Source organism: Manduca sexta, chromosome 10, assembly GCF_014839805.1.
Source record: "Manduca sexta isolate Smith_Timp_Sample1 chromosome 10, JHU_Msex_v1.0, whole genome shotgun sequence".
In the NCBI taxonomy this organism is placed as follows: Eukaryota; Metazoa; Arthropoda; class Insecta; order Lepidoptera; family Sphingidae; genus Manduca; species Manduca sexta.
Window position 1 is genome coordinate 9297568 of NC_051124.1, and position 17031 is coordinate 9314598.

General features: G+C 34.8%; 1 protein-coding gene across 1 annotated transcript; it reads left to right on the plus strand.

The window, feature by feature from the left end:
• The first annotated feature begins 15369 nt into the window (after nt 1–15369).
• On the plus strand, nt 15370–15870 carry LOC115452920. The gene has a single exon (XM_030181541.2). It carries the CDS (start codon nt 15370–15372, stop codon nt 15868–15870), a length of 501 nt encoding a protein of 166 aa, XP_030037401.2.
• The last annotated feature ends 1161 nt before the right edge of the window (nt 15871–17031 follow it).

The window sequence follows — 17031 nt, forward strand, 5'->3', positions numbered from 1 at the left end:
TGGACGGCTTCCCAGATTTTGGAGTAAAAGATTATTTCCAGATATTAAAATAAACTTTAATTACTTACACATCCAAAACTATTCAGAAACTAAAAATTTACCACCATATATTTACACTCATCATCGTCTTGCATAGTTCTTATACTTCTTTCACTTACATAGTCTCCAGTAAACTTAACACAAATGTTTAAAACAAGTAAATATGATTTATAAAGGCGGAAATGGCCTAAATTATACATGGCTTAAAGTCAATTGAAAGGGGAGTAGCAATATAACTTCGCGCCACACAAGGCAAAATGACTTTCTTATCAGATCTGGGAAAAACGCGCGGATACATAAAACTGGGTTAATGAAGGACCCCTATTCATATTTACTTTAACTAGCTCTGTTTTTGACTTTGAAATGATTCATGCAACAAAATTACTGTTATTTGGAGGATGCTAAGTTAACAGTTGTGGGTTTGTAAGGTGGTTGAAGCTATTTATTCTGGCTCAGTTATAACGTGTTGAGTTACGTAAGTTTACGCTTGTTCTCTGGAAGAGTGGGCTGAGCTGCATCAAAATGAAATAGTACAAACTTGTAATAGGTGCTAGCCATATTGGAATAAAATGCAGTCAGCCCACATTTGTTTTTGTTATAAATAAAAATCTTACAATGTTCGATTGTCGGACGTGTACACCGAATTGAAAAACTGGACTTTTGTCTTAGTACATTTCTATCGGCTTCATTAAATATTTTAATAGAATTTAGAATTTTATTTTATTTGAGATAAGAGATGTAATATATCCAATACAAAATTCTAACATTGAGTAAACATAAAACATGTTATTTCGTGATAGTAACAAGAATTTCAGAATATAGCGAGGAGTGAAGCCGAAAACATCGCACGGTGACAAATAAGTCGAGGCTTCTAAACGACGTGAATGTGTGCTGATCGATGTAACGTATTATTTATCGAGAACTTATCTAAAAACGAGATTCGACCGAGAAATATTTTGTGCAAAACTTTTTTGTAGTTCGGTATAAAAATTGGAATTCGGATATTCTGTTACACAATATTTTTGGTGTTCCTGATCCACCAGTCTGTTTTAGAAATGTGATCAGAATATGTTTTACCTTTAAAATTTACATAGAAATAGATAAAGGGTTCAGTATAGCTAGAACCAATGGAATAAATCAACCTAATTTTAGATATTTATAATCTTATTGCAGTGAAGTGGACAAAATATTAACGTATTTCAATAATAAATGAGGTTTAAGGTTTATATATTCTTTATAAAACTAATTATAATTTGAAACGAATTATAAATTGTTTCAAACTGCCATAAAATTGTACGTTTAGGAAACGAAATTGCTAACAGACTTAGCTGCAGAAGCCGACATTTATGTAAATTCAAGCTATTTGTTATATAAATAAAATAAAGAGAGATAGGAAACCTTTTGTAAATATAGACACGAGATAAATTGTTAATTTGTTTATATTCATGGTATCACGCCTTCTTCTCTTTTAAGGGTAGGCAGAGGCTTCACCAGCTATTTTAGGTTTCATGAAACAAAGGGTGAAGTTTTTGCTATTTCCTAGTCATAATTCCAGGCTTCAGGCTTATATTGAACGGAAAAACAATATTGTTAATCCAGGATCCTAGCCGAGACTTCACGGTAGTCGTACTACAATATAACCTACTTATCTTCAAGCATTTAGTATTTTGTGCCCGATATGGCGACTGGCTCACCCCTATTGCTTCATGGGAATACACACGGCGGAAAGTGGGCATAACAGTTGCGCTAATGCCTACCCCTTCGAGGATAATATGCCTGAGTGTCAAGCCATCCAAGGCTGATTTATTTTGCATCAGCTTTTGCTCGCAGCTTCGCACCGCGTATAAGAGTTTTTCCGGAATATAAGTCCCACTTTATATTTCGCAGAATAAAATAAGTCTATGTTTTTGTCAGGGTCACAGACTATCTCAATATCAAATTTCAGTGAAATCCGTTCAGAATATTTTGAGTTATTATGTTCGAAAAACAGCGACGGGGTCTTTGTTTTACTATATATAAAGTAGTATGTATTTTGTCAATCTGTTTGTGAATAAGGAAAAACAACACTTGAAATTCCTTAGGGACGTCAAGCCAGTTCTGGCTGTCACGTAGTTCATTTTCGGAATTTTGATGAAGCGTTCGGTACTTTTTTTTATTTTTTTGGACTTCATCGTTACGAGCTATCGAGTTTGAATGGTCTGCAATGATTATTTCAGTCGCTATGAAGCATTGGGTAAACACTGTTGTATTAATGTTCAAGGAATCATCATTATCATCATCTGCCACATTTTCCAAGGATATTAAAGCATGATTATTAAGTATTATGAAACATATGCAGAGCATCTAATGCCTCAGGATTATTCCAGTGATGTATCTTGTAATTCAGATTTCTGTATGTTATTCATATCAGGTAGTCGGTTTATTTTATTGCCTTAGTAGGCAAACAAGCAAGCGGTCCGTCTGATAGTAAACAGTATCCGCCGCTCATGAACTAAAGCAATGCCAGAGACACAGCCAAGCGTTTTCGGCAATCTAGCCCAAATATAGTTTTTTAGTTATTGCTATAGTGTATGCTTCCAGCGCGTAGTTGTATTACATTACGACTGCAGTGCTGAGGTCTCGGGATCGGTACTTGTAGCGGACATTGTTATTAGGTTTTTCCACTCAGTATCAGATCGGAGTCTGGAGTTTGTGCTCGATATGGCGACAGCTTCACCCCTTTATCACATCATACACACGGAACGGAATACAAACAGTGGAAAGTGGGTGCAATAGGTGCGCAGAAGCCTACCCCTTCTCGGAATAAAGGCGTGAATGAGCATGTATGGCAAAAGCATACTACGAAATACCACTGCCCTAGTAACATGCATCTATTAAAAGGTAACGCGCAAAAGATTTATATTGGGGGAAAGGAACAGCCCTTGATGCTCAGTAATAATCATGGCTGCTCGGACAAAGTTCCGTATCTCAATGAGTAATGGACTGGAGATTATTTAAGTCCAAAGAGAAAGTTATATCTTATGGAAGTAATATGAGATAGTGTTATGTAAACTCTAGATGTATGAAATATTTGCCTTTGAATATCTAAGAGCTTCCAAAAATGAATTAAGAACGCTTTTCGAAAAATTCATTTTGAATTCTTAACAAAACAGAATAATATTGAACATATACTTCAATTGTTTCAGGTTAATGTACTTTTAAATATTCATTGAGAGCGTGGTGTAATATATTGTAGCATAGCATTGAAACGTTCAATTCTAGATTTTATGCTAATGATTCCGTGCGCCGTCTTGATATTTTACTTAAACATATGAAATTCGCTGGTTAATAAACGTAGCTTTCATAATTAGAGGCTACGGTATTTGTCTTCGCTATTATTTAGTTTAAAATATAAAGTTTTAGTTCCATTTTATACGAATGCTTTAAATTCATGTGTTGTTAGACTGTTTCTAGCAACAGTTTGGTCAACTAGCGTTGCTAGAGGTTATCTAGAAAAAGACCTAGTGGACTAATGCAGCCTGATATTTAGACCAGATTTTTTTTAAATATCGAATTTAATTTTCAAAATTTACACAACTCTAAATCTAAAGGCATAAATAAAATTTCATTTAATTCTTTTTTTTCTTAAAACCAATATAATTAACTCTAAATATCAAAGAACTTACCGTCCGGCACATAAACGTTGAGATACAAACAATCCTCAGAATACTCTTTCTTTCGTGGCTCCTCCATTTGTGCCTCCAGAAGCTTTGCAAACAATTCATCGTGTTTCCTCAAAGGATTCTGCACATCTTCCTTCTTAGGATCACTCTGCATACAATCAGGGGCGTAAATCGTAGCGTTCCTCACTCCTTCCCATTGGGGTAAATCTGCGTGATCCGGAGCTGTGAACCTTCTAAAGTCTACTGGAGGTTGCGCATACGGTATTCCTACATACGCAGCTATCCTTTTCATTCCTGTTATCGTCCCCTGGTTCACCAGGGTTACTTGTTTCGGCTCCCTGGCCGTTAGTGTTAAAGTCGTTTGCAATAATAATAGCACGATTTGCAACATTTTCGCGATTAACTGAATTCTTTTTTTGAATTTAGACATCATAGCCGCCTTGAAGTTTTGAACTGAATTCCATTATTTGCAGTATAACTATTCTATTTTTAAAGTTGGTAACCACGCTCGGTTGTAATAATTAATTTTTGAATAATGAACAAAGGAAACGAAACTATCAGCCACACTGTAGTCAATAGCACAAATTTTAATAACAGTTATATTTGATGTATTTCGCGGTATTACAGCGGTGCTTTCGGTCTATAGTGGGCGCCCGTGTTCGAAGGTGGTGCGTTACTGTTTCTCGTGCAGACTTCGGCTCGTAAACAGTGGGGCTGTCCGTCGTTATAGCGACCAAGGAATTGCTTGCACGCCTTTAGATTTGTACAGAAGTGACTTTAGTATTTCTTATGAATAAAATTATGTATGTAAACTCCTGATTCCTATTATATTTGAAACTGTTATTTTCCATTACAACAAATACAACGTTAAAAATAAGTTTCATATATTTTCTATATGCTAAGCTATTTTCATTATTATCCAAAATCATAATCTTTGTAAAGACTATTTTTTTCTAAATTAATCTTTGTAATCAGATGTGATTAGATGTATTTACGGTACAAAACGCCTTTACGTGCCACACTGTTACTAATATTAACTTGTATTACATATAGCTGCAGCCATTATTTATTTTAAGGTCCAGAATAATCGCGTCTACACGTGCGTCTAATATCAAAACAGTACCTACCTAGTCGTTATATCTAACATTGCCTTTGACATTCGCAAGTTTGTTAGTAAATTGTTATTTTTTGTCCCTAACGTGCGTTATAATGGTCTAGTGTTAATATAAACCTTCACCCTAAATATTTTGTCTGTTTTAGTGTTTTATTAACTACGCCAGTGCCTACCCCTGAAAGGGGATAAAGGCGCGATGATACTAGTGCGCTTTTGTTTGATCTGCCTTAAAGATCCTTTGTAGTAAAGCCATTTAAATGATTTTCTTAGTTTATATATAGCATATTTCTGGAACTAGTTTGATATTAAAGGAAAACTAATCACGATAATCCGGTCTGTGAAGTCGATTCTACGAGTCTGAGGAAACTAATTAAACTTTAGCTTAGTGGGAAATATAATCTATTTGCAAAACATTGACAAGTAGAAATAATAAGGCTAGTTTTAAAAATTTCAATGAACCCGATTTATTGCCAATTTGTAGTTTGTCAAAGAAGAGGAAATTCATAGTAATATGCGATTGGATTTTCAGCATTAGTATTGTTTTGATCAGGCCAATTATATTAGTTTCAGGATGTCCTATATGCGTCGAAAGTCACATAAAGGACACGCGTTTTGTTCGGTTTGTTGCTTGGGTTTACGTAATTAGGGACTCGATCGAATTTTCTCTGATGATGCTATACTCCCGAGCGACATTGGGTCATAAGCCCGGTGAAACATAATCGCTCCTCTCGATCCCCATGGTGGTAGTCATAACACGTTTATTTCCGAGAAATAAAAGTCATAACAGCTTGATAACCTCTGAACAGGGCAAAGTATCCTTAAACTGTAACTCTACCAATAAGAAAGATGCCTTGTGGTAGCTATGTTTTAGTGACCAGGTTCATTTTCAATTATAACATGACGTATGTCGGTACCCAAGATCTTGAAATAATCGATATCATTCATAAAAGTCTGAACTCTATCTTTGTTATATATTACTACAATATTTATTTATCAGGGGCCATGTCTATAACTTCTATATTCGAAACAAATAGTTGGCAGTAAGCTTGCGACGCGACGGCTCGCGTGACCGTCACTAAAGCCTGTAGTCATTGCATTCGGCTTCTGGTTGTTTTTTGTTATATTTCGCCTCATCTCCCCCTATGTGGGTCATTGCGACATGCCTATCGATCGTTTTCAATGTTCCTACTTCAAATATTCTCGTTTTTATGTTCAATTTTAAACTTAATTCTATTTCTTTGTTGCTGGTTGGAAATATTTATTTTAAAGAAAATCGTTTTATTTTGGCAAACTACCATGCCATAGATATTATACTCTACTTGGTAATGTATAAATCTGCTGATAGCATCTAAAATACTAATCCATAAACTTCACACAAAGAGAACATCTCGTAAAAATGACAAAAAAATATAAAAAATTAGAGCAATTTAGTTTAAATATAATGTACACAAATAGAGATCAGATTGTTTTCTTATTATTTAAATATCAAAAATAATCTCAAAAGTACAGTGTGCTTTTAAAAGTCGATGAAGGGTCCTCCTTCAACCGAATTAAGAAACAAGCAAGCAACTCACGTAATAGCAAGCGTCAAAAATATTGACTGAATTCAGATATTGTTCTGTTTTTTTTTTTTTGAGTTGGCGTACTTGCAATTTTCACAAGAAATGCCTCGAATAGGTATGTTGTGTTGAACTTCATTCCTACGTTCGAATGAGATAAATAAACTATAAACTGGGCTAAATCCTCATCACGAGAAATACCTTATACCCTTACAATATACTACAGAGCTCACGATGCTACGTAATTAGCATACCAAACAGGGATTTCTATTAAATATACTAAAAGAAGCCGGTACCTAATATATCAAACTTGTCACAATATTACAAGACATGAAATGTGACGTCTGGGGACACGCAAAAGCCTCGTCAAGCCAAGGGTTTGTCTTCATTACTTCTATTAAATTACTTTGAATGTTTGTTAGAAGTAACAGTAGAAAGAGTAGAATGGATTAAATTCAATTTGGCACACGGATCGACCATGTCTTTGCTCCTATGGTAAAATAATAGAATTTAATAATCTGATTTTGAAATACATGGCATATAGCTTGCGCTATTTTTAGAGATCTTTGTAGTGAAAATGGCAATGAAAAAATGGCTTAGGTACCACGCGGGTGGAGCCGCGAACAATATCTAATAAAATGACATATACATACATCTATATATTTTTATACATGTACGTGTTGTCGTTGTTATTTAAATGTATTGACATAGGTCTAGGACACAATATGTTGTATTATATATAAATGATGACGATTTTTATAATTATACATTTTACAGAACACATAATAATTGCGATATAATCTTGGACTCTCAAGGTGATGCTAAGAATATAAAAATAAATTTTAAATAAAATTTCGTCATATAAAAATTTAAAGGCCGAAATATCCATGATTATTAATTATTTTTACGTTTTTCTTTCAACTGCGAGAACTAATCACTAACTAGACGTGAATTTAAATTCTTTACTCTTGCCAATACTCTGTTTAGTTACCCAGATTAAAGCCGAAACAAAATGTATGAAAATGGACCTTGAGGTATCGCCTTAAGCGTTAAGAGGTGCTTAAGAATTGTTTAAATAGTTGTCGAAAACATCACCGGTTTCCTAGTTTAAACCTTATTAAGAGGCAAGATGGCGGTTTTTGACTTAGAGCTGATCAAGTCAATTTGTGTAAACATAGCTATGCGAATTTTTTATAAGTTAGACTGATAAATATTAAGCATGAAATAAAGATATTATATAAATATTTTTAAATTGTATTATTTTAATATGTAAAAGTAACACGTAAAAGTGTTAACGTACCTATGTGTAACCGAAATAAATCATAAATTATTAAGATAAATATATCGAAGGCGCGTGCACTATTCGANAAACAGTCCAAGTATTTATCGATATGAACTCGACTGAAAGAAAGAAAAGTAAAAGCACCTTAGATTTTCTTTATTTTTACGGTTTATTTTATAACTTATTTTCTAAATAACTCGTAAATTAATAGAAGTATTATTTTATAGCTTTTCTATAAGTTTTTGTTATCAAGTTTGGTCGTATTTTATTTTTATCTAGATTATACGGCCGTGCAGTCAATTGGCTTAAGTCCACGTTCGAATTTCGAATTTCTATTTTTTCTTAACTAAGTCTTTTCTATGCCTCGACTATCTTTTAAATTGGCAATTTCTAACTTGTCAAATCTAAAAGATGACTTCAAAGAGAATGCATAAAGTATAAGTAAAATGAAAGCGTTTAATTCTTATATTATTTTTTATCAAATTTATTTTATGTTTTATTGTTTCAAAGCCTATTTGAACTAAGGGGTTATTGGACATTCGATGATGCTATTGACGTTGTGAAACAAACAAAAAACAATTTGCTTTCATTAGTTGCTGACGCAGAAGTGGATAGAATTTTTCGTTCTTAATAAACTTCTGAATTAACTTAAAGAGCATAGCTATTTTTAATACACAATAATTTGATTTGCTGTATATTATGTACTTTATTTTCCAAAAAAAACATTTTATTGGAGTTACTAAGACAATGTTTCATTGCTAATAAATATTTAAAAAAATCTAAGGAGGCGATCACGCAAAAGCATTTCTATAATAACACTATTTAGCTAGCAAGGCTTGCAATTTTTCTTTTGTCGTCCACCATTCGACCATGAATTATTTACATTTATTTTCGCATTATTTTTCACTAATGACCTTATCCGACGATATCCTTCGCTAATCAATTTATCGGAATTAAATGTAGGATTTATTGTGTTGAGAGTCTATGAATTATTTACATATTATTTTTCATTAATGGCCTTATCCTATTATATCTTTTGTGAAGCAATTTTTCAGAATAAAATATAACCTCTATTATGTTATTGGTCTGTGTACCGAATTTCACCCAATTTAACAATTTATGCGTTACCACCAAACATCTTCCCAAACTCGGACGTTCATAATTCATATAGATGTACATTTATGTTCAGAAACGTGATAATGATGTAAGTACAGTCATGTAATCAAGTCATGAATCATTTGACGGGTTTTACCATTTTGCTAGCACACTTTATGTTAAAATTAAAATTACTTAAGTTAAAATTGATTTTATCCAACACCGTTTTACAAACAGTCCTGATAACAACCGGCCTACGTAGAGGGGTGAAAAGGGCATGACTGCGATATCGTTCAATTTTATAGCACTTAGTCACGTTATATCAAATGTTTTAACACTGAAAATTTGTATGTATATAAATACTACCTTTTGTCCGGGGCTATGCTCGCGTGGAAATCCAGCACAAATATTTTCCTGGGATATAAAGTAGCCTATAGCTTTGTAGCTTCTAATTAGTAAAAAAATATTTCAAAATCAGTTACATAGTTACGTATTTCCTTAGATTAGCGCGTTCATCAAACAAACTCTTCAACGTTATATATTAGTATAGATACAAATAAATACGACTATAGATAGTTCATGTTTTTTTTTTTAATTATTTTGATTGACGAGACGAGCTTGCCATTCGCCTGTTGGTAAGTGATACGACCGCCCATAAACAGTAGATACACCATCCAACACCTTGAATTACAAAGAATTGTTTAGTATTCCACTGCACTCGCCATCCTGAGACATGAGATGTTAAGTCTTATTATGTCCAGTAGTTACATTGGCTACAATGTCCTTCAAACCGGAACACAACAGTGACTACATACTATTGTTTGGCAGCAGAAATAGACATCGCCGTGGTACATACCCAGGCGGACTCTCACATATGACAGACCACCAGTAAATGTTTCTTAATAAAATTCTTTTTAAAATACGAACTAACCAATAAAAGAAGAGCAGCTTTAAACCGTCGAGAAACCAATTATTTATGTTTCAAAATGTAGGTAAATACAAAAGGATTTTTGAGAATTCATCATCTAAAGACCCATCAGCTTATTTGCGAGATGAGCCGACGACGACGGCATACGACGTATCCTCTGGTTGATCAGCAGTCAAATTTCAGTCACAAATGACATCCGTTAGGCACTTAGCCGTCCCTAATGCGTCGAAGAGGGCCACCGCGGAGTTTTATTTGGTATGCTATGCCTTGTATATAGGTTAGGGACTCGGCCCGGCGGTCGTCTGAAGGTCACCATCAAATTCGGGCGGCTCAACGCAGGGTCGTAAGACACGGTGACTCCAACATAGCCACCTAGTTGCCCCTATGAAGGCTGGGCGGCAGTCATAAGGCACTTTCTCCGCGAAAAGAAATGTTGCAAATTGGTGACAAAGTATCTCATGAGCTCGTATTCGTGCACGGAAAGAACATTTTTTTGGATGTATAGATGTGTGTATATGGCTATAAGGAAAATTTTTCTTACTTAATGTTGATAATATAATGTTGCTTCGCAAAACTTTTAGTATATGGCCCTTAAAGCCTTCGATGGTACCTGTAATACCTTCGTTTCCACACCAGGGTCCAATCACAGATTATAGCAGTTAAAATAATGGTTCAGTTATGGCTCAGTTAACCTTGACGGCTTGATAGGTGGCACTAAGGTACTTATTACGATTTGAATAAGCCGCCCGAAATTTTCTTTAGCCACGCAAGAGAGTCTTGTAACAAGGTAGAATTTACTAATCACTGCCTCTGTATGCGGAATTCATTCTTTAGAACGGTTTAATTTGGGCTTAGATTTGCGCGTTATTAATAATTGTGTACTTTATTGTTTCGTAAGTAACTAGTAACATTAAAGATTATCAATTCATGGAAAACTGAACTTTCGATATTGGTTCTTTAAGATGCAATTCGGGTAACTAGACACGTAATAACACAAGTAACTGGCACACGAGAATTATTCGAATGTCCCACGGCGCACATTTATCTGAAATGACGTAGAATGACATCACAAGTCACTCAGTTTGTTTGAAGTAACAATTCACTTGTAGTAACGCATGATATATAACGAGGATCGACGTAGATTCTGATTATAAATTCATTAAATGAGTTCATGAAATGATCACGCTTGAAGCAGATTTTGAACCGGCTATATCAGGTCAAAATATTGTCGCCCTGGGATGGACAGCAGCGTGGAAGGCAGACCTCATGCTGCCGTTGATGCCTAGAGCGCCTGTCGTTGCGCGGAGGTTTCTACTCCGATGGTATCATCTTTTCCGAGAGGCTCAGCGCAGGTCATAAAGCACGGTGAACTCAACATAATCAGTTAATCGCCTTAGAAGGTTGGGTGATAGTAATAAGGCACTTTCTCCGCGAAACCAAAAAAGGTCAAAAGCTCGTCGGAATCAATCTAGAATCATGGAGTAAATTAAAAACAGATTGGTGCAGAACTGTACAATAATGTCAGCAGGTATATACAAATGTATAGGTGTAAGATATACGCACTCCAGTTCTATTTTGGTCAATAACAACCTTCAGCAGCATTCGTCGCGTTCGTGGATTTGAATTTTAATTCGTAGATTTTTGGTTTTAAATGGACATACCAAGAAATATCGAATGCCTCGCAATGCCCTTGCTTCGACATTTCGTTCCACAAATTCTTCGTTTAACATGGTAAATCACGACAATCTAACCTTGCTTTTGGGGTAGTTAGTGACCGTTGACTAACAACAGTTCAAGGGTATATTTTGTTATTCATGAGAGCCAATGTCTTTATCAGATCGTCTATATCGTGTTTATTATGTAATGCTTGAAGGTTTTGTTAATAATTTGATGGATGTCTGACTTTGATATGTATTATGTTCTTTTGGATTTTTTAAATTCTTTTGTGGATATTTTTAGTCTTCATTTATTTCGTATACGAGTTTGTTAGAAGCCATCGCTATCTCCTTTTGAGGGGTCGGCACCAAATTTATTTTCATACCAGTTTCGAAATGTATGCGGTGTACTTAGAGGACAATATAAATAATATAAATAAATGTTCGTTTCGGCATCAGACATACTTATTGAGTTCTGATTGATATTTTCGTTTTTAACACTTTTTTTTTCAACTTAATAATATAATAGACTATTTCTAAATTACCTCATATTACTTCTTTAATTAAATATAATTGCTAATTGCATTCATTATTTTATCCGATTGTGCTAATCAAGCAATTATAAAGCTGTGGATAGCTGAGACATATAAGAAAGAAAAATGCTTGCATTTCAAAAGATTTCTAAAGCTTTTCAGATATCTCAGTCTTATTTGAAGTTTGAATGAAATTTTAAACAAGATTTTCTTTGATATTCTATGTTGCCAATCTTGCAGCTGGCGTTGCTCAGGATCTTAAATAAAATGATTTCACTATAAATTCACATCATTAAATGTTGGAAAGTTCTTTCAAGTAAATATAATACTAGATTACAGATATCGCTTATAATTTTTATAAAATCCGTTTTAAATTAAAAATTTAGAAGTATGTTGGGCTCTTTGTTATTGTTAATTAATGAATGAATTTCGTTTTTACTAATGGTAATTCTAAGTTAAGAATATATTTTGAAATTCTTTTGTATGCCGAGATTTTCAAGTTTTTTAGTTTTAAGATTCTTCATACTCATAGACAATTTTAAACTTAAACAGCTGGTCCCAAAGTATACAATATCCAGTAGTTGATTGCATGCAAAGATATTTGAAAATCTTATCTTATTTAATGTGGCTAGGGTCTTATAAATATATTATATTTTATTATTTGAAGGTGAAGAAAATGCGATAGTTTTTTATGATATCGGTTTATTTAAATAGTTTTGTCGAATAAAGTGGAAACAAACTATTTTAATATGGGTTGATAATATACAGCTGACGAACAATCAGGCACAAAAGTAGCTGTACAAATTCAAAACAAAATTATTTTACGCATTGTCTTTAACCAAATATATTTTTTTCTTTTATCTGATATAAAGAATATCCTTTGAAAATTATTTCAGAGCAGAAAAAACGATTGTTGACACTGAAACAAAGATTTAAAGGCGATTTAAAAAATTTGAATTGGTTCAGCTGTTTTGTGGTTGACTGTATATCATCATCATCATCAGAATATCCATTACTGAATATTTTCAGATTGTTCTATTCAAAGTCGGCCCGCATTCAGCGATCTCTAGCGACTTTTATAAGGTTCACCTCGTGGCTGGACGACCGTACAAAAAAATATTTAGAATTAAAACAATGAACCAATTTATCTTATCAATAATGAAGTACCTATTCCCTAACCATTCTAACATTAAAAATACGATTTAAATTAAACACATTATCAGGAGTCACGCAGCGCACGCACATAGCCATTTTAATGAGCTTAACAAAGGTTGCCTGCCCGTCAATAAAAAACATTTTTATGCAAATAAAAGAGTTTAAATTCCAACGACAAATAAAAAATATAATTGTTTGCGTCATTATTACTTTTTTTAAATAAAACACGAGCAATATGAAGGTTCAGTAGTATTGCTCATGTTGATGAGCAGTCGTATGTACAAACATTAATACATTGCATCACGCATGTTTTAGCTTTTCAGGGTGACATAAAGGTGTTTCTTTTTCTCTATATTTTTTTAAATTATAACTGAGTCGCTTCATGACTACCTCTGTCCTGGCGGTGAGATACACTGTACCTCGGAAAGCACGTAAAGCCTTTTGTGCTGAGTCTGATCCCTCTCCGGTCATGTCGGATTGCCGTCTCATTGGACTATGAGAATGAAGGAACAGAGAGGGCACCTGTGTATTGCGCACATACTTGTGCAATATAAAATTTCCTGCGTACCTGGTTGATCTCCGTTGAGATTGGCCGCCGTGGCCGGAATTCGGCTAGGAGGGATTCGTTCATTCATGTCAGTCCTATTATATTAAAGAAATAATTCGTTTTTCATATTGCTCATCCTAGTATAGAAGCATCTAGAAACATTACACATCGGATCAGCCAGTATTTTCAATACTATTGTATTTAGAGTATTTATTAGAAATTCATCGGCCTTATATTATTTTATATCGGTTTGAACGAAATCAGTAAGAAGGTGATAAACATTTTCTGGAACTCTATAAGTTGAACAATTGGTTGATTCCGTGTAATAGTAGAGTTGATATGATCGTAAATGAAAATAAAATAAAATACTTTATTTATCACGTAGGGGAACAAAGTTGCACTTATGACACGTGAAAACAATATATAAGAATAATTATTATTTATTCTAAATAACATTTAAAATTACTTATACAACTATGGACATTTTAAATTAGAAATAAAATTTTAATGAAAAGAAGGTACTTACAAACCGAAGTAATCAGCTCGGGCTGGCAGCTAGGGGGAAATAAAAGGAAAACGCGTCGCGATCCTCACCGGCGAGGACATGAGCCCTAACCTAGCTTACCGTATTGCATCGCGTAATGCTAACCATATTGCATCATGGGTATCTGTGGACAGTCGTGTCTGGCTATTAGGCGGATCATTTCCGCATCTCATTTATGTAGTAATAATAATAATAATATCAGCCCTGTATTATATACTTGCCCACTGCTGAGCACGGGCCTCCTCTACTACTGAGAGGGATTAGGCTTTAGTCCACCACGCTGGCCTAGTGCGGATTGGTAAACTTCACACACCTTCGAAATTCCTATAGAAAACATCTCAGATGTGCAGGTTCCCTCACGATGTTTTCCTTCGCCGTTAAAGCGAACGATAAATTCACAAAGAATGCACACATGATTTTTTAGAAAAGTCAGAGGTGCGTACCCATGGGATTTGAACCTGCGGACATTCGTCTTGGCAGTCCGTCTAGGCTATCGCCGCTTTTGTGTTCTTTATGTAGTGATCTAAACAAATTTAGGCGTATGTATTCTAGTTACATTAAAGCCATCTATGGTATAGTGATTTGTTATGTTTACGCGACTGTTAGACATTGAAATAAAACTAGTTTGTGGATTTCATCGCGGTTTATATTATAATTTTCTCTCGACATTTTTAAAAGACTTTGTAGCGGGCAGGCTTGGACCGCCAAAAGAGTTTTAACTCAATATAGTTTAGGTATTATAAAATAAAGCAGGACATTGACAAGATAGCGTTTTTTCATAAAGTTATATAATACAATGTTCATCGGAGCCTCGGTGTTCGAAATGATGCATTGAATATACTGACGGTAGTCGGACTGGACACGTTCCTGACACGTCTCAGGTACCAGTGGTCAGACCTTAAGATTCTGCGCATAAAACTACATGAATGCAGGAAATATAGATAATCAAGTTATTTGCTTGCCTACACCATTTAGATTAAATAAATTACTTCGTATATTTCCAGACTTACAAAGATCACTGGGTATACCCTTTTTGTTACAATTAATTGCCATACAAACTTGTACTTTCAATCCCGCTCGCCTGTCACATCAAGTCTGATTTAACGGTGATGAACTCGTTCCAAGGTTCTTGACGACCTCGCAATTAAATACCAGCTTCCTGCTACGCCCTGCTTTTGTTTTCAACTAGAATTGCTTTTTTGATATAAATAGGGTCCGTGGTGTTGATTGGCATCAGTCGATTAACCGAACTAGCAATGTTCAAGTTAGCTTTCTGTGTTCTTTTCGCGGTCGCGGCGGCTAAGCCCGACGAACTCTTCCTGACACCGCATTTAACACCGCTCTCTACAACTTACATAGCACCGGCGACTACAACAATCACCAAGGAAGCCTCTGGTTTTATAAACCAAGGGCCACTGCTGTATTCTACACCTTTGGGATACGCGCATTACATCAAGAAGCGTAGTGCTCCGTTGACCTACATCGCACCAACCACCTATTTGGCCAAGCCCGCGGTGGCGACATATACTTCTCCTCTGGCGACATACTCGGCACCTATCTGGCCAGCAACACTGCCTTTTGCCAACGCTCATTTCATCAAGAAGAGGGCCGCTCCACTCTTGGCTACATCTTATATTGCTCCTACCTACGCTGACCCGTTGTTGGCATCGACTACTCCCTTGGTTTCTTCTTCGTGGATCGCCCCTACTTCTTACGTATCGCAGCCTCTGGCCTATGCCGGCCACTTTATCAAGTAAGAATCTGCTCCTGTTACCACGTACACCGCTCCCGCTGCCACTACCAACCAGTCTAGATTCGACCTTCATGGGGTCCTCATCATCAAGGAGTGCGGCGTCTACGCCTACTCTGCTACAACCCAACATACACCTATATCATCTACATGTATAAAATCGAATAATATTGAATATACTATTCAAAATTGATCCAACATAAAACAGATATTGTTCTCCATACACACAGATTTTAATAAATGCCGTTCTTATTTATTCTTTGTATTTTTTCTTTCTATATTGTATAAGCTTTATATACACATATATGTAATTTCCATAATAAATTGGAAATTCATTGATTGCTATGCAATTGTACGCGGAGGTTACGCGGTACCTTTCATTGAAACACGGAATTACAATATAATCTGTTTATTGTACTCGACGGTTGTATGTAGTGTCCTTAACCTAGCGTAATTAATGTTTATATTCTACACATACAGGTAAAGTACACCGGTACAGTCGCATACAACCGCTACAATACTCACCCCCTTATTTTGGGGAAACACAAATTAGTCAAGAAAGGATTATTATTTTGCATTTATTCAAGAAAGTATTTTTTATTACAACCGTGGATTTATTGGTTTGGCACAATATCATTTATTTAAATGTTTCGCCTCTACGTTAACACGAGAAGTAATATAGCGGAGTTGTGACATGAGAAAAAGTATTAACCCCCGAAACATAATAGACTAGACCAAATTGAAAATAATGGAACGAGTGAAGCTAAATTGTCTAATAAAAATCCTGTATAGGGTTCATTTTATACCGGTGTAAGAATTTGAGATGTTTTAAATAAATAACCATTGACTCACAACAACGAATATTATAAATTTAACAAGATTTAAGATGAAATATATTATATAATTATTTGTTAAAAATGTATAAAAAGAGTTCTAGCAAATTCTTAAAGCGTAACAATTTAACATACAAGAATAGAGTAACACGTCTGTCAGACATGTAACAGACAGTTAGACATACTACTACATTATTGCTTTGCTTTATTACATTTTTGTTACGATACACAAAAAAATATAAAGGTTTATATTAAATGTTTAGAATTAAAGGATTTGTGTTCGTAGACAGTATTAACTCGCCCTGAATGCTTGAAGGTTAGGCAGGACGCATGCA